Source organism: Lynx canadensis, chromosome C2 (genome assembly GCF_007474595.2).
Source record: "Lynx canadensis isolate LIC74 chromosome C2, mLynCan4.pri.v2, whole genome shotgun sequence".
Lineage (NCBI taxonomy): Eukaryota > Metazoa > Chordata > Mammalia > Carnivora > Felidae > Lynx > Lynx canadensis.
Window position 1 is genome coordinate 29,918,166 of NC_044311.2, and position 22,259 is coordinate 29,940,424.

At 51.1% G+C, this 22,259-nt stretch overlaps 1 protein-coding gene across 1 annotated transcript in view; it reads right to left on the reverse strand.

Annotated features, from left to right (window-relative positions):
• RAB6B (RAB6B, member RAS oncogene family) overlaps window positions 1–19,968 on the reverse strand; it is a 57,334-nt gene extending 37,366 nt beyond the window's left edge. The window contains 1 exon segment of the mRNA XM_030328885.1: window positions 19,749–19,968. Within this exon segment, the coding sequence (XP_030184745.1) occupies window positions 19,749–19,818 (70 nt within the window). The 5' untranslated portion in view covers window positions 19,819–19,968.
• Between the last annotated feature and the right edge of the window lie 2,291 nt (window positions 19,969–22,259).

Genomic DNA, 22,259 nt, shown 5'->3' on the forward strand with positions numbered 1-22,259 from the left:
TAGGGAAGTCTGCTCTGAGTCAGGGGCCACAGGGTGTCATCCACTGCCTCCCTCCCCTACCAACATACATCTCAGCTCTGCCACTCAGTAGACTAAGAGGTCACTATTCCAATGAGGTCGGGCTAGATGGTTTTGAAGGCCTGCTTCTACTTTGGAGCTGGTGACAAATGCTTACCAAGCCTGAAATACAGCTGGATGAAAGCACTAACACGGGCTCCTTTCCTGCTTGGCCAGAATCCCTCTGGCCCTTGGGCTTTGCCAACCTTCAAACATTTCATCCCATCCCCACAACCACCCCCAAGTGGCCTGGAGCCCTGAGAGCCCAAAATGGGTCTGTGCTCTGGCTGTCTACTCTGTAAGGAGGGGCAAGGGGCCCTGGAGCCAGTGAGGGTGCGCTGGCATGGAGGGAGAGTCTGTGCTGTCTGGCATGTGACTGGTTACATACAAGGAATACCTGCATTTATGACAGCTGGGGTTAACCACCCCCACCTTTTTTCCTCCCAAAGGATTACTGGTTACTTTTGAAAATATAACTGTTTAATGGGGCGCCTGGGTGGCGCAGTCGGTTAAGCGTCCGACTTCAGCCAGGTCACGATCTCGCGGTCCGTGAGTTCGAGCCCCGCGTCGGGCTCTGGGCTGATGGCTCAGAGCCTGGAGCCTGTTTCCGACTCTGTGTCTCCCTCTCTCTCTGCCCCTCCCCCGTTCATGCTCTGTCTCTCTCTGTCCCAAAAATAAATAAACGTTGAAAAAAAAAAAAGAAAATATAACTGTTTAAAATAATATTAGGATATCATAGCTATGTATCAATAGCAATACTGAATAGCCTCCCAATCTTTTTGAATACCCCTCCTATGTTTGAGGAGGTCCAAAGCCATCCCCCCCAGTATAGGAGCCTCTCTTGCAGCCATGTTATAGACATATGACCTAGGCTCTCCCATTGGACCCTCACATGAGACTCCACCAAAAATGACCAACATGAATCTAGGGGGGGCTGGGACCCCCTCTGGGTCTGCATACAGAGGTAGCCCTGATGTGGGTTTGAGCAAGAGCTCTTGCCCATATCCAGCACAGGAACCGTGTCTCCCCCTGGACCAGTCCTGGTGTGACTCAGGCTGGTGCTCTGGGCCTAGCTCTCTGACCCTCCCAGAGACTCTGAACTTCCCAATCATTGCTCTAATACATTTACTGTTGGCTTTGCTCAAATCAGCTGGATAGTGAGAGCAGATGTCTCTTGTTTCTAACTAAGAATTCTGAGAGAGATATAAGGCAAAAAATAAGTAAGCTAAAAAGAGAAGGCTGGAGTAAAGAGTTTGTTTACAGAAATACATCTTATGATATCTTACCCCAGCCAGGAAGTGAGACTAAGAAATTATCTGAGCTCCCTGGCAGTCAAAGCAAAAACAAGCAAGCAAACAAAACAACAACAACAACAAAAAACAAACCAAAAACCAAAAAACACCCAAAACCAAAACCAAAATCATGACCAACTGTAAGATTCACAGCACTCACGAGAAAAAACAAACTAGTTGCTAATACTGAGCTTTTTTAAGAATAAAAAATGCTCATTGATTTAGAGAGAAAGCATGTACACAAGAGAGGGAGGGGCAGAGAGAGAGAATCTCAAGCAGGCTCCACGCTGCTCCACATTGGCAGAGACCAATGTGAGACTCGATTCCATGAACTGTGAGATCATGACCTGAGCCAAAATCAAGAATCTGATGCTTAACCGACTGAGCCACCCAGGCACCCCAATACTGAGCTTTTTATAAGAGCTGGGCAGCATAAAGTTCTTGAAAAGAGTCTGGAGGGCAGAAATCATGAGGCAGAAATTTACATACTTATATAATCAACTGGATGACCATCACTGATGAAAATCAAAGATGCTAACCAGCCCCAATAACACCCCCTACCCAAGTCACCGTTCATAGTCATGGGTCCAGACCAGTGTTTCCTACAAATAAATGATTAAATGAAAAACCAAGGTCCAGGACTTAAGCTTATGATCAAGATGGAATAACAGGGACCAGATTTATACTCTCACTTGAAACAACTAAAATGCATACAAAATATATGAAACAATGATTTTCAAGACACTGTATAGTAAGCAATAAAGGACAGTAAACCCTAAGAGACACAAAACAAAGTATGTGAACCCCACAACTCAAATTGTTGCTCTGAGGATATTCTGGGCCATAGCACATGGAGGGTGGAGCCAGGTGGACTCCCTGAGTTGAGGAGACAGTGCTTAGAGTCCAGAGAAAACAATGCAGCTAGAGTTCACAGGACACAGTGCTGGAGAGGAGGGAGACACACACACACACACACACACACACACACACACACACACTGAGAGAGAGGGAGAGAGGGAGAGAGGGAACTCCAGAACATTCTCAGTATTCAGCTGATGATGCATCAGCAAATGTGTGTAAGGAAACTACCAAGACTAGGGAAAGAGCCACCCATATGGATTAAAGGAAACTGTTTGGCATCCACACAGACCTGGGGATAGTGCCTGTTCCTACCAGTCAGAGTAGAAAGCCTCATCATTTGTGGGACACTGGGCTGTGCCTCAGTAGTGGGCAATAATTAGCCCCACTCTAGTGAGCACCACTCCAATCCCAGTTAACAAATCTTAAGGATATTTATAGGAACACAAAAACTATCCAATACATACCATGCAAAACTCACAATATCTAGCATTCAAGAAAAAAATTACCAGGCATGCAAAGAACACCTCCATAGTGGGTGGTAATTAGCACCAGACTAAGCACCACTTCAGTCCCAGCTAACAAATCTTAAGAATACTTAAAGGAATACGAAACCTATCCAACACACAACATGGCAAAATTCAAAATGTCTACCACCCAATAAAAAATAACTAGACATGCAAAGAACCAATAAAATAGATCCTTAATGAGGAGGAAAAAAAACAATGAAAATCAGCCCCAAACTGACACAGTTTGACAAATCAGCAAAGACATTAAAGAATTTTTATAACTCCATTTCATATGTTCAAAAAGTTAAACAGAGATGTGGAAGACATTTAAAAAGACATAAATCAAACTTCTGGATACACTGGATGGGATTAACAAGAGATTAATCCCAGATTAACTGCAGAAGAAAAGATCAATGAATTTAAAGACACAGTGATATTTAAAATGAAACAAAGAGAAAAAAAGAGAATAGAAATAAATGATTGGAAGCCCAGTGAGCTGTGGAATGATGTCAAGTGGACTAACATATATGTAATTAAAGTCCTCAAAGGACTGGTTGCGTGGGAGTGGTGACAGGGAAAAATATTTGAAGAAATAATAACTAAAAATATTTGAAACTTGAATGAAACTTTAAACACACATATCCAAAAAGTTCAATGAATCCCAGGCAAAGGAAACATAAAAGAAACCAAGGCACATCATAACCCATTTGCACAGAATCAGTGATAGAGAATCACAAAAGCAGCCAGGGAAAAAAGACACATTATGTACATAGAAACAAAGATAAAAAGACAGCAATTTCTCCTCAGAAACAATGCAAGCAGGAAGACAATGGAGCAAAATCCATAAAGTACTATTAACCTAAAACTCGAGGTTAATAACTTTCAGATATGTATTGTCAAAAACAAAGATGAAATAAAGACTTTTTCAAACATTCAAACGCTGATAGATTTCATCACCAACAGATTCTCACAATGAGAAATGTTAAAGGAAGTCCTCAGGCAAAAGTGAAATGACACCAGATGGAATTGTGGATCTACACAAAGGAATGATGAACACAACAAATGATTAATAACGGTGAAATATGTAATATTTCTTTCATATTATTTAAAAATGTTTGGGGTGCCTGGCTGGCTAGTTGGTAGAGCATGCAATTCTTGATTTTTGGGTTGTATGTTCAAGCCCCATGTTGGGGCTTAAAAATATCATCTTTGAAAAACATCTTTAAAAGATCATTGGCTTTGTAAATAAAAATAACAACAGTAGGTTGGATCACAGACCTAACAAAACATGGAAGAAAAGAATTTTTGTTACCTTGTCAGAAACATGCAAACTGTAAGAAAATGAAGTGACATTTTTGAAGTACTAAAAGAAAAATGTTGTCAACACAGAATTCTATACCTAGCAAAAGTCTTTTTAAAAAGGTGAGGGATGCCTGGGTGGTTCAGTCAGTTAAGTGTCTGACTCTTGATTTCAGTTTAGTTCATGATCTCACAGTTGGTGAGATTGAGCCCCTCACTGGGCTCTGCACTGACAGCTTGGAATCTGCTTGGGATTCTTTGTCTCCCTCTCTCTCTGCCCCTCTCCCGCTTATGTACATGTGCTCTCTCTCTCTCCCTCTCTCAAAACAAACATTTAGAAATATTTAAAAATAAATAAATAAAAATAAAAATGAAGGTGAAAAAAGGAATCAAATGCCAAAACAATTCACTGCTAGCAGACCCACAACACAAGGAAGAAAGTTCTTTGGGCAGAGGAGGACACCTGCACACTCATGCGTACATGCACTTAAAAATCTGAGAGATCTGGATTTTAATCCTGGCTCTGTCACTTATTTGCTTGGGTTAGTTACTATCCTCTCTGAGGCTTAGCTTCCTCATATGTATAATGTGGGCAGAAATGCCTACCCTCGTCTCTCATATTATGAATTCTACGAGAGCAGTAAAAAGTTAACATTCTGGGTGAAAGACACACATGGGAAGACTTTGTACTATTCGTGCAACTTTCCTAAAGGCCTAAAATTATGTCAAAATAAAAAGTTAAAGAAAAAAATATGGTGATTTTTTAAAAATTATGCACATACACACACACACCCATGACTCTCAGATTCCTGGCACATTCAGCAAATGGCTTGTTCTGATTTATTAAACATTCTGGTCCACATGATGCTTTCCTAAGAAACCAGAATGTAAGTGCATTTGGCATCAACTTAGTCTTCTACAGAACCAGAACCTAGGTGGGAAGCTGCTGTGAACCCTTCTAACCATGGGCCAGGAGGCTGAGCAATCCTGGACAGATCAGCTCAGTGGGCAGAGCCCATGTGTAACCACCACATGTGCACGTGCACCGAGAGGCATGCAAATACATATACAGAGACACACACACACATGGTCCATCCAGCAGGTGCCATGGTCAATCCAGCATGGTCAATCCTGCAGTGTGTGTGGGAACTCTCCAATCCCCCTGGTGACTTAGCTGTGAAACTAAGAACCTTGTCAAGACAGCATCTGCAGGACCTCTTGACAACCACCTGAGACTTGACCATACAGTTTGTGTGGACTGCAGAGCTGGTCCTGACCACAACTAGTGCACCTGCTGTCAGGACCTTCTCTGCCTCACTGATGCATCTCAAACACTCCTATCAGCTTCAAAAAGGTGCAGGGTCTCCCCTCCAGGTCCCAACGGCAGCACCAGTACCTGCTAGCTTTGAGTGCCAGCTACAGCCCCCACACAGCACACACAGTTACCCTCTGGCATGGCTTCCCTGGAGAGCCAGGGTGGGGTAGGCAGAACAGCCTGAAACTCAGCCTAACTCCATTCAGACCCTACACAGGCCAGTCATGTCCACATGCCCGAGCAGCAGCACAGGTGCTATGAAGAATGAATTCATAGTGAGGATATGTATGTTTGTTTGAGAGGAGAGAGCACATGCTAAATTCCCACCAGCAGCTGATTTTTTGACAAGGCTGGTGTTAATGCAATTTGGTAGTTTATTTAACTGATAGGAACTCTTGGCCCATCCACAGCATGGAGTTTGGCAAAGTAGTATGCATGCTCATGTTTATCCTTTCTTCCTGAAGCATATTGCTGGTGTTGTTGATGGTAAAAGCCTCACTAACAGGGAGAGAAGGGTGGGGTAGTGAGAACGGGCAGGCAGTGCTGAGAGGCATGGCGTGTGTTTCACAGGTTGTCAGCTGAGGACTAATGAGAGTGGTCCTGTGACAATGGACCCCCAGCACCCATCCATGATGGCACTGCTATGGTCTGGCCAAGAGAGCAACCTTGTTTAGGCAGATGGAAGGTGGCAGTTCAGAGTGCAGGCTAATGTAGGCAGGGAACCTTCCTGGATCTCCAGCCCCCTTGAGAAGCCCCTGGGCTGGACATCCACAGGTGTGGTCTCTGAGGTCTCCATGAGCATAGGGAACTGTTCTTGGCACTCCCATTGGCCATGGCTTCTTCTCTCCTGTGTATACTCTCACACAGCCTGCCCACTGCTGCTCGCCTTGTTGCTTTGACAAGGGGGCAACCAGGCACAATCCCAGCCCCTGCAGACTCCCCCTTAAGTCAAAAGAAAGAAGCCTCCTCCTACTCTCAGGAGGTGACTCAAGGTCACCTGCTCACAATTCACTTGGGGAGCGGGGATGGCTTCCTGGTGAAGTTGAGAGATGGGGATCATTGTTATGGAGGTAGAGAAGGCTTCTAGATATCCAGGACCCTAGGCCTGGGAGTGGGCACAGGACCACCCAGCAGGTAGAGGTGCACTGTGTCTCCAGCCCTTGTGAATCAGGGACAACTGCTGGCCAGGCACTGGGGTGGTCAGAGGGCCAGGCTGGAGGGAGGGAACAGCGGGACCTGAGTCAATACTGAGGTCTGCCCTCTGGACTTGGACGCCTGGGGACCAGGACAAGGAGATGGTAGCCAGGCTCACCCAGTCCCCATCCCACAAGCTCTGGTTCCCTAAGAAGCCCTCTCAAAAGCTGCACCAGAAGTGGCATGAGTCATCAAGGATTCTAGATTTAATCTTGCTCAAGTCCCTCACTGAGCTGAGGAGATGTGAGGTCAGAGAAGGGGGCTACCTGCCCAGAATCATAGAGCACCAGGGTCATGGTCAGACAGGATCTCTCCTGGTTCACAGTCAGATCTCCACTTCAGAGGTTTCTCTGAGTCCATAAGGCTTTCCAAAGTGTGCTCAGGACAAGGAGATCCAGCCTCCTAAAGTCCCAGTAGAAACACGCAACACAGGAAGTGCCAAGGAGCAGCACAGAGTAAACTGCACTAAAGCACAAAAGCCTGGGTTCTAGAAGGAATACAGATCTGAGTGGCCGCAAAATACCAAGTCATGGCAAAAAAGCAGCTAGATAAAAGTCTGATCCAGTCCTGACATGTGACATGATGCAGCATGTGACAGGAAAACTGGGGGCCCAGGGAGCAAGAGGGCTTGTTCAAGGCCACATGAAGAAAGAGCAAGAGCAGAGCAGGAAACAGGACCCCACTCCCAGGGGCCTCCCTCTTATCTGCTTTGGGTGGCCTCAGTCAGCTGCTTAACCTGGGGCAGGTCCTGGCCCCTTCCTAGATGCTCTAACTCCTTGTCTGCAAAACAAAGGCATCGCTAAGGTGTCTCCTCCCTGGAAAATCTTCACCCCATCTGTATTAGTTATTGGTTATTGTGTAATAAACACCACAACCTTAGCGGCTTAAAGTAACACACACTGATTATCTTCTGTGGGCAGAAGTCTGGGCATGGTTTAGCTGGGTCCTCTGCTCAGGGACTCACAAGGTTGTAATCACGGTATCAGCAAGGCTACACTTCTTTCTGGGGCTTGGCATCCTCTTCCAAGCTCCTGTGATTGTTGACAGAATTCAGTTCCTTGTGGCTTGTTCCAATTTGGTGGGGCTGCCAGCCAGAGGCCACTCTTATTTCCTAGAGGCCACCCATAGTTCTCTGCCACATGACCCCTCACAGGGCTTCTCACACATGGCAGCTCATGTCTTCAAGGCCAGCAAGAGGGGTCTTCTGCAGAAATAACCATGGGAGGGACACCCATCACCTCTGCCATACCATACTGGCCAGAGGCAAGCCTCAGTTTCCATGTGCATTCAAGGGGAGTGCTATGCAAGGGCATGACTCATTCGGCGTCACCTGAGGTCACATCTGCCGCACTCACATTTACACGTTCCTAAGAGACACCACCTCTACTCTTCACTCAGTCTCTGCTTCCTCTCCTATAGTGGTGAGTGGCTTGGTCGCCTGCAGCAGAATCTCATGGGTCTCTCTGCCTCAAGGCAGAAGCTAAAAGATGGCCTGGGACAGAGGCTGGGGGGAATGGGGGCAAAGCCGGGCCCCTGTTGTGTCGACTACATCGTGCATTTGCACACTGCTCTGCACAGTTCTTGCACATCACATCCAGCCCTCCCCAAGCTGAGGTGGATGGACGAGCTCTCCAGACCAGAACGCTGGCTGAGTGGCCCTTCTGCTGCATGATGGAGGCAGGAGAGAGCTGGGCTCTGCCCTCTTCTGACGTAAATGCGAGAGAACCAAGGTGGGAGGTTAGCTGGGCACTTTTTCAGGACTGTATTATCTTCCTATCTGGGCAGCAGCCGCAGTGCTTTGGCTGGATGTGGGGGAGGGGAGGGGAGACTTAACTGGAATCAGAGAACTGCTGGATCCTGGTGCTACAGGTATTCAATCATAAAAATTGACTAATTTGGGAGGAGCCTTTTTTCTCCCTAAAAAGAAACCTTCTCAGAGGTGCTCTCTACTCAGAGAAGAGCAGAACTAAACAAAGATCTCCTGGTCCCAAGACTTGACCCTACTCACAGCCGCCTGAGCTGGGAACTGCAGGGTCCCAGTGGGGCAGAGCCAACCTGACTCTGGGAGGGAGGGACAAAACTGCGTCTGCTCCTTGAAGCCCAGCACTGGAGCACTGGTGCTGCTGAACATCCTCTCTCATCCCCCAGGACAAGGTAAGAGCCTTTCTCTCCACTCCGGCTCTACCTGGCTGGCGGTCCTCAACCCTCCTCACAGCAGCAGCCACAGCCCTGGTTCCTCACCTTGTCCTCGACCCCTCACTCCTGTACCCAGCACACACCAGTGCCTCCACGGGAACCTCCAGCCCTTCATTCTATTTGGACAGAACCTGGGATGCACGGCACTGCCACCCAGAGCTGCAAACCACCCTGGTTTTCCCAAGGCACCAGTGCTGGCCCACAAGCCCTGTGACTGGCACACCTAGGTCCATCTGTGTCTGGTGAGAGCACGTCCCTTCCCCATCTCAGCACTTCCATGGCTCTCCCTTCCCCGTTCTGTCCTCCTAGCCCTCTCCCTTCACTGGATGGGGAAACAAGAAACACTTGTTCTAAATGCTTCACTTAATCTCTTCTGCACAGTGTTTACTCCCTGCTCATCAACAGGGTCAGAACAGAACATTTTCTCCACGTCTCTCCAAAGTAGCACACAATCCTCAGTGGGACCTGTCTCTCGTGTGGAGGCCACCATCACAGCTCTTCAGTCCTGAACCAGGGATGGGTCTCTTGGTCCTGCCTCTGCCCCAGGGGTAGGGGCAATGGAGGAACCAGAAGGGGTTCAAATGGTCAAAGCTGCATTGAGCTGCTTGTGGCCAGCTTCGGGGTCTATTTTTCTCCAGGCCAGCAACTCCAGGCAATGGTGACACCTCTGCTGAGCACCAAGCAAGGGGACGGGTCTCCTTACCCACTGTGACCTCAGACGATTAATCTGGCACTGCTCAGAGGGGCCATGGGCAGTGACTAAAATGTGCTTGATTACTGACAATTAGGATATTCTTCACTCACTAGCCACACTGACAAAGGAATACCCAGCTGGGTGCTTACTAACGTGCATGGGCACTGCCTGAGCAGAAGACAGGAGGGACAGGGAGCAGGGGTCACCAGGGCTTTGCAGGGTGAGGTTTCAGTCCTTGAGAATAGACCATGAGCTGACCCACGGGCGGGGGACTGCATCAACTAACCTGAACAGGCTGCCCTCTCTGGTCTAGGGCTGGGTTCAGGATGGCAGTCCCCTGCCTCTACCCTGGCTCCCTGGCTCTTGCCATTCACTTTTTGTGCAGCCACTTGAGGTTGGGTTTCTGTCTCCAAGTCAGGGAGAGGGGCTCTCCCTTATATAATGCTGCCCTCCCTCAAGTTTTCACAGGCCCCTAAGCTTATTGGGGAGCTAGAATTCATCAGAGAAGAGCAAGGGAATCCATGGGAGAAAGCAAAGACAGCGGGTCAAGCATCTGTTGGAAAAGGAACCCAGAAAGGGAAGGAGTGATAAGAGGCCGCACAAAGGACCAGGGGAGCTCACGCACCCAATGACCAGAGAGGCAGGCAAGTTCACATACCCAAAGACCAGGAGGCTAGGGGTACAGTTATCTAATAACCAACCTGAGCAGGTGGCAGAGGGGAAGAGTCTGGAAGGGCAGCCAGCAGCCCTGGAGCACCCCTTTGGCGGACAGAAGCAGTCAGGGGACCCAGGGCATTGTGGAGGCAGGAAGGACAGAGGAGTTCAAGGAGGCCAGTTTGGGTACATCTGAGTACAGTGTGGCCTTGTAGAGAAGGACAGGAGCCCCTCCCCTACAACCCTTCATTGCCCCAAAGTTTTCACCACATAGAGAAAGAACCAATAAAATCTATGTACCCAGAGGTCTAAATCTCAGAGCTGGAAGCTCAGGCTCACAAACCCTCCTCTGTGTTCCATTCTCTGACTGTTCCCTGCATGGCCTGGCTCAGGCTGCCTGCATCTCTTGCCTCCAATCAGGCCATATTCATCTTTGTCTTCTAATCCATGAGCATGTCCCTCCTTGGTCAAAACCACCCGGGGGTCCCCACTGCCTGCAGGGAAGACACAGACCCTGTGTGTAGAAGCAAGATTCTCTGAGGCCTGAACCTGCCCACTTCTCCAGGTTCAATGATTTTTTCTAACTATGCTCACGACCTCACCTCCCACACCTACGCCAGAGTCCAGTCACCTTGAACTACACCCAATTCCCCCAGAAGCTCCAAGCCCCTCCCAGCCCCCAACCTTGGCATAGTTGGGCCCTCTGCTCAAGATGCCTCCCTTGTGTGCCTATGAATTCCCTCTCACTATGCAAAACCTCCTCTGGGAAGCCTTCCCTGACTCCCCCAGCAGACCACTCCCACAGCCTTGCTTGTGTGCTTTAATAGTCACATTAACACTGGCTGAGATTTATCACCTGCCTACCTCACCAAGCACTGTTCTAATCACAACATGGCAAAGCCTCAGCCCCTGTGGTCTACCCAGGCTGCACTCCTTGTCCTTGGGGAAGTTACAGAGCCGTGAAGATGAGGTGCTCTTCCTGGGAGCAGCTGTGGGGGCCCAGCAGAGCAAGGCTAGGTGAATCTGTCCCAATTCTGCTGGGACGGGCAGTGGAAAAATGCCAACCAGGGAGTCAGAGGCCTGGGAGCTCCTCCCAGTTAGCAGTAACCGTTCTGGGTCCTGCAGTCTGTGCTAAAGCCTTTCCTTCTTCGAGACGCACTTTCTTTGTTTATAAAATGGGTACACAGCTCCACTCATCAGATCACAAGGATGTAGGCTATGCAGCTCACTACACAAGAGGACCAATGGGTGATTCTCAAAACCTCCACCCTACTTCTCTCTCATTCATCTATAAAAGGGGGGATTGCTGTCACTGTTTCATTAACAAAATTACCTATCACTTGAGCATTCACCGTGCGCCATGTACTGATGTATTAGATCTTCATGCAACCTCAACAAGGTAGGGATTGCCCTGCTGTCTGATGAGAAAAATGAGCACAGGGTGGTCCTGTTATATCCCAGCACCACCCAGAGAGTGAGAAGTGGGGCTGGGGCAGAAGTGCAGGGCTTAGGAGCACCAGTAAGTGATGGTGCTGGAGCAGGAGCTGGGGCTGGTCTGGTAGGGTGACTGCACACCCCTGTTGGTGCCAGCCCTTTCCCAGCCCTCTCTGCTTACCACACACACCCACCTGGCTGCAGAAAGAAGTATCCTGGAGTAGGGGTACCTGGGAGCTGTCACCTGTTCTGCTGTCCTCACCAAAGGTCCTCGGTATGGAGTAACTGCCCGCCAGCAGGGAGGGCAGGATAGCCCCATCCCGATTGCCTGGCAACCTGAGTCAAACACACCGTCAGAAGAGAGGAGCCACAGCGCCCTGGGGGCACACCAGGGAAGAGGGCCAAGAATGCCTCCCAGAAAAAGAGGTAGCAGACTGGAGAGGACTCTGCACTGGGGCTGTCCAGGGGAGTTTGGGGGGATATAATTAGCAGAGGCTCTGATTACATGCCTTCATCTCTGCAGTTCCTCTGACCTCTCTAGCCAGCAGTGCAATCTCCAGGCTGAGAGTGTTACTGGCTTGGCATCATACCCTGAGCTAGCTGTGAATTACAGGACCAGAGTTAGAGCTCCATCAGCCTAAGTGGTCATCCATCCAGCAGCTTCTGAGGATATACTGAGAAAGCCAGAGAACACCGTGGGCTTATCCAACCACAGAGGCTGCTGGTGGTTGACCCCAAACAGAATCAGGATCTCTGGGCCCTGATATCTCCAGGCCTGAAGGGAGGATGAGGCCAGGAGAAGGGTTACCCCAGAGCAGGTGGGAACCAGCCACTTAGTTTGATTGGTTCTTCCCTTCCTAGGATTTAGTTCTCAGCTAGAACCCAGATGACATCTTGTTCATGGTGTGCAGGACTGACTTGGGAAGGCTTTAACTGCCCCACATCCTCTCCAACCAACTCCCTTCAAACCACCCCAAATAAGCAGTTCATTCTATGTAAGAATGCAGTGTCTGATATGCAATCCAGCTCAATCAGATTGGAGAGACTGCTTGCTTCTTAGAGCTATCCCCCTGCCCTCCTCTCTGTTCAGGGCCCCAGTGCCCTCTCACCAGCCTAAGGGAATCAAAGACCTCCTCCCACCCATCCCCATGTTGTGATCCATTCCTCAGCAAAGAGCTTGGCACATGATTCCCGAGGAGACATTTATGGAGACCTCTTGTCTATAAGGCCTCAGTGTTCTGTCCTCTTTTCCCCACAACAGGGCCTGAACCTGCCTTTGAGGCATGAGGTCTAACAGATCACTATGTGCTTCTCATAGTGACCTGGGTTCATGGACTACGGGTTCAAGGACTGGGTTCACACTAGCAGTAAGTCTGTGGCCATGACCTGCTCTCCCTGAACCCCTGTCTCCTGACATGCAAAACAGGGAGAATTTCACATCTATCACAGGATGCCGGAAAGAAGAGTGCCCTGTGTGGAGCCTAGGGCATAGAGTGTATTCTTAAATGCCATCTGAGGTTAACTGGAGGAAGAACACGGAAACCCAGGAAGGTTAGCTCCATTTCCCATCATCCTCTCCAAACCCTTAGAATAAAGAATCCTTCCTAGGTGTACATGTGACTGAGCCATTCCCCAGCTGAGGATCCTCCACCAGCTCCCCACTTCCCTCAGAATAAAGCCCCAGCTCATGGCCAGCCTCTGTGACCTGCCCTCATACCTCATCTCCAGCCACAGGGGAAGCTGGGTGAGCTGGTTAACCTAATGCTGGAAGTCCCTTTCTCTGGGGGAAATCCCACTAAGGCATCATGCCCTTTCCCAAACTGTCCATCCAGCTCTTGGAAGAAAGCTGTGATTTCTATCACAGAACGCACACAACTGAAGTCTTCCTTCTTCCCTGGCCCACTACCCACAGCAACTATGGGGCATCAGGTGGCCAGTGTTCTAATGCATTTCCTGGAAGTAACCTTTGCTTTTAAGGCTTTTTTCTGCCCTCAGGAGCAGGATATCATCTGTTTTTTCCTGGACCCTGCCCTGTCCCTTGGGTAGGCCCCCACCTGGGAACAGGTGGTGCCTGGCCCAGAACACGTGATTGAGTCACCTGGGCTCCCACTGGTCTTGTTACCAAGAGACCAGAATAAATCTGTTTTCTACTAAAAATAAATCACTTCACCAAAACGACAAAGTACTCATAGCAGTGAACGTTTACTTTTAAAACAAGATCCCACTTAGTTTAGGACAAAAGTTATGAAAATAAAAAGGAAAGCTGGAAATTTCAAGCCCTAAGATACAATAAAGACCCCTAGGAGTTTATAAGTGTTATGAATCTTTCTCCTCTCCTTCTGAGTCCCAAGCAGCAGAGACTGGCCTATGCCTCAGCGCCCTCAGGCCTTGCCTGGGGCGCCATTTCCTGGGGCCTGTCTTTTTGGCTCTAACAAAGCTGCCCATCTCAACGTGAGTCTGATACTTCTCCCTGGCAACCTCCCCTATCTTCTCTTCTCTGTGCTGAGAAATGGAAAAGGATGATAGTGGACAGTTGAGAAAATGCCCAGCACAGTTTTTCTAGCAGTTCACCTCTGATGTCTATGGATTTTGCTTTTTACCCTAATCTTTTCTCACCTTGATCAATGGTTCTGCCCAATAATTTCTTTAAGTCATTACATTAAGATCAGGCAGCACTGCACATTCAATGGTTCATTCATTCAGCAACAGCGGAAGACACAGAGTGTAAAGGACAGAGAGACTTCACAGCCTAGATGGGACACAGATGGTACCACCCTCAGATTTGCCCCCAAGGAGTTTGCAAGGTCAAAGTAACACCTACCAAGTTAAATATTCATTGGCTGAGTTTATGGATGTTACAAGTAAAAAAGGACAATGAGATTATTTTGTTGTATCTTAGTGGGATTCATTATAATTTGGGGGCTGCAAATGATAATGGGATCACAAAAAAGACGGTACTATTACATCTGCATAGCCAGAACATAATCTAACGGTCTCATTTCTCTCTTCTGGTTAGTTCTCTTGTCTCTGACCCTTAGCATGGAGGGTGCCACGTTTGTCTTCTACCAAGTACAGGTTAATTCTCATCATGGCGTCTCATCTGATTTTCTCATCTCATGCACACCTCTTTAAACAAATAAAGCCAACATTCTGGGCCCACATCCAAGGTACCCCGCCATCATTCCAGACACTGAGGAAAGGAAGGAAAAAAGTGGGAGGAGCAAAAACAAGACCCAGAAACTGAGGAACAGAGCAACTGGATTTATGTCCAATCTCGCAGTGAGCTCTGGCAACATCCCATTTGGGCATATCCCTTCCTTCCCACCTCTGGTGGCCTTACTGCTTTCTCTTATTTCTTTAGAGAAGGTGGTGGGGATAAGAGTCCCTTGAGAATTTCACCTTCTGTGAGATGTACTATGGGTTGGGCACAACCAAGGCTAAAGGCTTCAACCCAGTGTGAAAGATTTTTAAGTGTTTCTGGTAAAAATCTCCTAGCTTGAGAAAGCAGCAGGTGTTAGGATGAAGAATCCTGCTTCAAACTGCCTTGACTCCCCTCACTTTTAATCTACTGATGGACCATCAGTAAATATCAAACAGTGAGGATAATCTCATCATTTTTAAATCCAGATATTTAATGAGCAAAAGTCTCCTGCAGATGGGGAGAAGGGGAAAGGAACTAAGATCTAGTCCTCTCAGGTGCTTAAATTCACGTTTGAGGGGCTTAAAATTCAGTTAGGGGTTTTGTTTCTTAAAACGCTAATAAACATTTAAAAATCCAGAATAACTGAGACAACAGACAGGTCATGGGGCAACATGTGATAGTTTTTTAAAAATGCTCAGAAAGAAACCAAAGCTACTCCATGGTGAGCGCCCAGGTGGGCTGGGCACAGCAGAGGGAGGGGATCTGGGAGGTGTTGGGAAGGAGACATCGGGATGGGCTTCAGATACAATCCCCAGGCCAACAAAGGGCGCCCTATGTGGTTATGGGTGGTGTGTGGTGGGAGGGCAGGGGTCAGGCTGAGCCAGGCCTTGGGAGGGGCGGGGGGAGCCCTCCAGGCAGTGGAGGGGCACTGAAGACTCCTTAACCCAGAGGAATGGGATGACAGTCGGGGATAGCTCCTCCTCAGCACTGGCAAGCCAGACACCCTCATCCTCTTGCTCCCCACCCCCACACACTTCTTCTCCACAGCAGGGAGAACAGACAAAGCTCCCTCGAGAGGGTGGGCCCCTCGCAAGACCTACTCCCTGTACTCAGCCCACCAAAGGAGCACCAGCCAGTTGCCTATAGAAGCATCTCCTCCTCTGAAGCCTTAGAAGCCATCTCTGACACCTGCCGACAAAGGTGGGTAGGACGCTGTGCTGTGTGCTTCCATAGCAGCTGTTCTCTTGTCTTCGCTTGCACAGACCTTTACTGTAATTATATCCACAAATGTCTGAAGTCCCCAGTGGACCATAAGTTCCGGGAAGCAGGGATACACTCAAAGGCCTGACTAAATAAATAAATGGATGATGGAAGGAGGAAAGGAGAGAGTGATGGGTGGGGGTGGGGAGAGGGATGAGTGAACAAATGACTAAATGGCCAAAGCTGTGTGCACAGTCACTGTGTTGTATACTCTGAGAATGCCATTCCCATCATGCTCACTGTGATGGCACCTCCAGAGCACAACTGCCAGGGACAAGGAGAAGGCAGGTCAGAGAGAGAAGCTGTCCTGCTGGCCTCAGCCTGGGAACACAGACCCAACTTGTGGTGTCCCTCAATCTTCCTGCTTTGGCAGAAGGAGTCAAAGGGAAGGGAGATCAGAAGAGGCTAGAACACCCAACAGGCATATCCCACATCCCTAGTCCCCACCACACACCCAGATGCACTGAAGGAAGCCTAAACCCCCACAGAATGCCGTCTGAACTTAGGACGAAGGCATGTGTCCCCCAGGCCCCCTCTCTTTCCTAAGACACCTGCTCATGCCTCTCTTCTCTGGATGTCACCAAAAGTCGCAGTTGAGATTAGTGTGCCTCGCCCTCCACCCCATCCCCTGCCACTGCCATCAGCACAAGGGCATGGCCAAAAGGCCCAGAGAGAGCCATCTGAACACCAGCAGCATTGCACAGCCTTCCTACTGCAAAGAATCTACTCATTCTAGATCCACAGCACCCTTTCCACAACCCCACGCCCTGCCAGATTGACACAGACAGCAAGCCTGTAGTCCATGGTCCAGGGGACAGCGTCATTCTGCTGCCAGGAAGTGGGCTCTCTCCTGGGCTAGAGGTGTTCTCTCTAGAGTGGTTCCTTAAGGTCTTCCCACTCAAACCAGGCCCTGGTATCTTTGAAGGCTTGATGCCCTCTTGGGATTATCTATTTCAGGGTGTTCTTCTCATCACTGGGCTCCGGGTTGGGTACTCCTTTTTGGAATCTAGCTGTCCTCATCTACTGGTCTAGGGAGATGCCACCACTATAGCAGGCACAGGAAACAAGGGAAGGCCACATCCCTCCAGCCCTTTCCCCTGGCCTCTATCCAAGGGAGTCAGCTCATATAGGAAGACCCATGCATGCTCCTCTAGAAGGCTCTGTCAAGCTCAGCTGGCCCAAGTGTCCCAGGTATAGAAGGTGAGGGCCCTCCGAGGTCACATAGAAAGGGAGAGCCAGGGTGGCAGGAGGGCCAGACCTCAGGGGCTCCTTGCACTGCAGAGACTGCAGTGGCACAAAGGATCAACACACACAAAACTGTGTGCAGGCAAGACAGAAGCAACGACTATGAAGGCAATCCCCCCCCCATCCCATCAGGCTCAGGGATGCATATGATCCCCACCTAACTTGGGGGGTCCCAAAAGCCATGCAGAATACAAGGTACACAACCCACTAATGATATACTCAGGGCTTCTCAGGGCCCTAGGGATCCCAGCCAGAAGGAACCAGAGTAGCCAATAGCCAAACTCACTGATGGCAGTCTTTTGTCTCTAATGACTGTGTTCCCAGGGCCCACAAACCCTGCCCCCAGCCAAATAGCCCAGCATTCCTCCCAGGTCACCTAACCCAGCCACAAGTCTGGTCAGAGAATGGCAATCCTCACCTCAACTCTGGAAGGCTCCCCAATTCTTTGTTTCCCCAATTCAAGGTCATCTTGATTCCCAACATTAATGATTGGGAACAGAAGATGTGGTTTCTAGCCCCAGAAGTGCTAGCAACACACCGATGGGGGCTCTCTCTCTCTCCAAGCCCTCCCCACCCCTGGGCTCAGAGTTCTAATCTACACATGCAAGGTGGGGGCTCTATCTCTAAGGCCCTAAACTCTCATTTCTGTGATTTAGGAACAAAGGGGGTTTGCAAGGCTCCTCAGGGACCTCAACCCATAAGAGATTCTGAGTGAGTCCAGAGTTTTCACTCAAACTCACAAGAGACAGTCTCATCAAAGCCCTGGTCCTTTACTGAAGCAAGTTCAGACTTGGGATAAACAAATGTTTCTTGAGAACCTACCAGGGTCCAGGCCCTTTGAGAGGCACAGGGGAAACATGGAGGAGGAAGAGAAGTGCCCTCAAGCAACCATTTCACAGAGGCAGAAACTGAGGCTCAGAGAGGCCTCAAACTCTGCTCAAGGCAAACCACGTAGGCATTCAACTCCCAGGATGCCTGATCCCTTCAGAGTTCTCTCCCAGGGCTCCAGGCTGGGTAAGATAAGCACTGGGATGTGAAGACCCCTGAAATCCCTGCAAGCATGGGAAAAGTGAGCTCTGAAACTGGACTCTATTAAAATCAGAAACTCAGAGTCCAGGGCACAGGACTGGCTGGCTCAGTTGATCTTGTTCTGAAATGCCCTGCTTGGCCCCTGGATGCACCCCCCGTGTTAGGGTCTGACCATGTCTGACATCCTTCTCTCAACCATCCATCTCAGGAGCAGCAACACAGGAGACTGCCATGCGACCTTCACAACCCACATGTACACACACCACAGTAGCACTGTTTCCTGAGCCCACAAGGTCCTCCTAAGGTTGCTTGTGTCTCAGCTCCTTGTACAGACAGGCACCAAACCAGGTGAACTGGACTGGTCTGCAAAACAAGAGCTGGGGGTGCTGTCCCCAGCAACCACGTTCTTCCTGAGGTGAGCTGGGCAAGGCCCAGCCTGCGCCTCTGCAGCCCCAGGGGAGAGGCCTCTGGAGAGGTGCACTGAGAACCACTCCTTCCTACAGGTGTCAGAGGGGTCCACACTCTTCACTCTGGTCGTCCCACCCTGGGGCCAACCCGGGTTTCAGAGATGCTCTCCCTGGGGAGGCTGCTGGGCGGCAGGGAAGCCGTTTGTCTCCTTCCCCCAACCCGCCCCCCCCCCCGCCCCTGGCCGGCTGCCACGGTGACCTCCCCTCCCCCAAGACTGGCGGTGAGCTGGGAGGTGGGGGTGGGAAGCCTCCTCCGCCGACAACGCTCTCAGGAGGGGTGCTGGGAAGCCAGGCAGGGCGTGTCGCCTGGTCCTTTCTCTGCCCAGCGCCAGGCTTCGCCGCCTCTTGGTGCGCGGCGCCCTGTACCATCCCCCAAATCGGCCTCGCACCAGGGAACCCTAGCTGTCCTCGCCCAGACCCTGAGCCCGAGAGACACTAACGCACGCTGGCACAGGGCAGCGTCTAGAACCTTCCGTGCCCAGTCGGACGCAGGCCAGGGGAGGTAGGCGCCCGGTTCCCCTACAGCCTGCGCCCGCTCTTTCCACAGGAGACAGGTGTTGGCCTTCCCCCGCGGCCCTCGGCTCCAGGGCCCGGACGTGCCCGTCATTAAACATGGGTCCGGCAGGGTCCGCAGGAAGCCCTCCGACCAGACGCCGGCCCCGCCTCGTTCTCCGAAGAGGGGCGCCAATCCTCTCCCGGCCCCCGCGGGCACCCCTCCACCTGCGCGGTCGCCCGCAGCCGGTGCCGCAGTGCGAGCGAGCCCGCGAGCCCGGCGCTTTCACGCCCCGGCCGGCGCCACCGAGCGAGCCGCCGCCCTCCGGCCCCCCGCCGCGCCGCACCGGCCCCGCAGCTCTCGCCCCGCACCCCACCTCCCACCCTCACTCCCACCTGGGGCCCAGCGCCCCCTCCATCCCTACCCCGGGCCCCTCCCCTGCCTGGCCCCGCCCGAGCCAGCCTCGACCCCCACATCTCCATCCCTCCCCTCCGCCCGGGCTTGGAGGGGCCTTTCTGAGCCGGCGCCGGGGCCCTAACGGGGCGGATGATTTGGCGGCGGGGGTCGCCTCGGCGCGGCGCCAAGCCAAGAGAATAAGCGGGGTACTTACCGCTCTGCTCCCCCAGGAACACCAACTTGAATTTTCTCAGTGGGTTCCCAAAATCTCCCCCTGCGGACATGGTGCTGGCAGCCGGGCCGTGCAGGAGGAGGAGGAGAAGCGAAGGAGCAGGGAGGGAGGAGGAGGGCGAGGGGAGGCGGCCGGCGGTGCGGGAGCCGGAGGGGGAAGGGCTGGCTGCGCGCGTCCCTGACTCCCCAGCTGCGTCCCGGCCCCGGCCTGCGGCTGCGTGTCCGGCGGCGGCGGCGGCGGCGGAGGAGGAGGCTGGGGCTGGGCTGCTGCGGGCGGCGCTCGCTGCGGTGCGAGGGGCGCGCTCTGGACGCCCGAGGCGCGGCGCGGACAGAGAGGCGCGGGCGGAGCGGGGCGCAGGGACGGCGCGCGGGGCGGAGGAGCGCTCTCTCGAGCCGCGCGCCGCGGCCCCCTCCCGTCTCCCTCCTCGGTCGGCGCCTGCGCTCTGCGCGCTCCCCAGCCTCTGATGTCATGCGGGGCCCGCGGCGCTGCGGGGCTGGGGGCGACCGCCAGCTCACCGCGAGCCCACACTCGGCGGGAGAGAACCGCCTGGCCCGGCCTCCGGGGGACCCCCGGATCGGGCCGTCTCTCGTTGCCCCACTACGTCTGTTTTCCCCACTCTTAACTCTGCCCCTCCTTTGAATCCAGAAAAATGACAGGAGAAACTGAGAAATTGTCAGGGGACGTTTGTTTCTGGTCTTTTAAAACCTAGATGCCAGTCCCTTCTTCCACCTCCCGCGACGCCGCAGATGCACGACCTTATGAAAAGACAGAAAGGAAAGGAGGTTGGGGGAGAGCCAGGTTGTGTGGTGGACCATGTGCCGGTAGACTGGCTCGACTGTCACCCCGTGGGGCCTCTAGCCTGCCCTCCCCTCTCTAGGTCCAGATCCCTCCTCTGGGTGCCTCTGTGGGGTCATAGGTGTCACCTCAGACCTGGCCAGCAAGAGAAGAGGACCAGTCCAAGGTGTGCCTTTCTGAAGCCAACCTCTCCTACAGAGAATTTTACCCTAAGTCTGTTGTCCCCTGGGTGAGAAGGAGCAATGACGTCCGGAATATCAGTGTGGCCGACTCCAGACAGTGCTCTGGAGATCTTGACCCTGGGGCCCCAGGCTGACAAGACTACTGCTTGCCCTGGCAATTAGTTGTATCTGGACAATGCGCTCCCAGAGGCGGGAGGGTGGCCTTCCATTACCCCCTGTATGTCACTGGCCCACTGAGGCACAAAGGACAGGTTGTGAGTGGGTGAGAACAAGGGATCCCAAGTGTTAGAAGCATTCTCAGGACAGCCATATGGTAAGGCATTCTGGTTAATGCAGGTTTCACAAAGCTGCCTACTACTCTCCTACCACCTCCTTCCTTACAGCGGTTCAAAGAACATTAATTTGGGAACAGGCTGTGTGTGTGTGTGTGTGTGTGTGTGTGTGTGTGTGTGTGTGTGCGCGCGCGCAGAGAGAAAGAAAGAATGAGAAACAATCGTAATCCCCAGGTATTACCAAGGAACATTTGCTACCCACTTTCTGACTTACATGGCTTGACTGGGGTGTCTCCCTGGTTTGTTGACCTAAAGCCCCTCTCTCATTGCTTGTTTAAAAACTAGAAAGTGAGTTCCATGAAAGCAGCTGTTGAAGCTCCACTATAGGATCTCAAGGATCTAGCTGAGAGCCTACTAAATAGTTGTAGAACGTTTGAGCTAATGTCTAGAACGCAAAGCAGAACAGCTGTTCTATTTCTCAGTCACCTTTGGTTTGGAGCCTCAGGGATTGCAGGCCAGCACTCTGGGATATCTACTCCACTGTGCCCGGCATCAGGCTCAGGGGGACCCTCCAAACTCCCACTGTACTTCCGCTCTGGGGTTCTCATTCTCTCAGGAGACTGCATCCAGCATGGGGCTGAAGGAGGCTCTGGAAGACGCTCCCATGCTGCAGCCCTTCCTACCTCTGAGTGGTCCCTCCACCAAGGTTCCAGAGGAATCATAGTCAAGTTGCCACCTGGTGCTGTCTTCCTGCACCCTCTCAGCCTTTACTGGGGACATTGTCAGTGGCAAGACAAAGCAGTTGAGATGTGACAGGAAGTGTACCATCTTTTAGGTGAGCCTGGGCAAGTCGTATACCTTCTCTGATCACCTGGTCCTCTGCACACAAGGTGGTAGGCAGTAGGGGAGGATGGATGGAACACAGGCCTGTCTTGGCACCTCCAAGTCCTCAAAGTTACAGTACTTTTGAGATCTCTGGTTGTTTCCCTCCCCTGTGCCCTTTTCCCTTCCTCCCTCCTCAAAGCAGAAAAAACTCTGGTTTTTCTTTGGGTTTTATCACATTTGGATACGTCCTTCAACAATACTTTTGTTTGCATCCTTTGAACTTTATATAAGGTATCAAACTGTATTGTCTCCCCATGACTTGCATTTTTCTTAACATTATGTTCCTAAGATATAGCTGTTGCTGCATATAGCCGTGGTTCTTCTGTTTTCATTGCTGTTTAGTGTTCCACTGTCCAGAT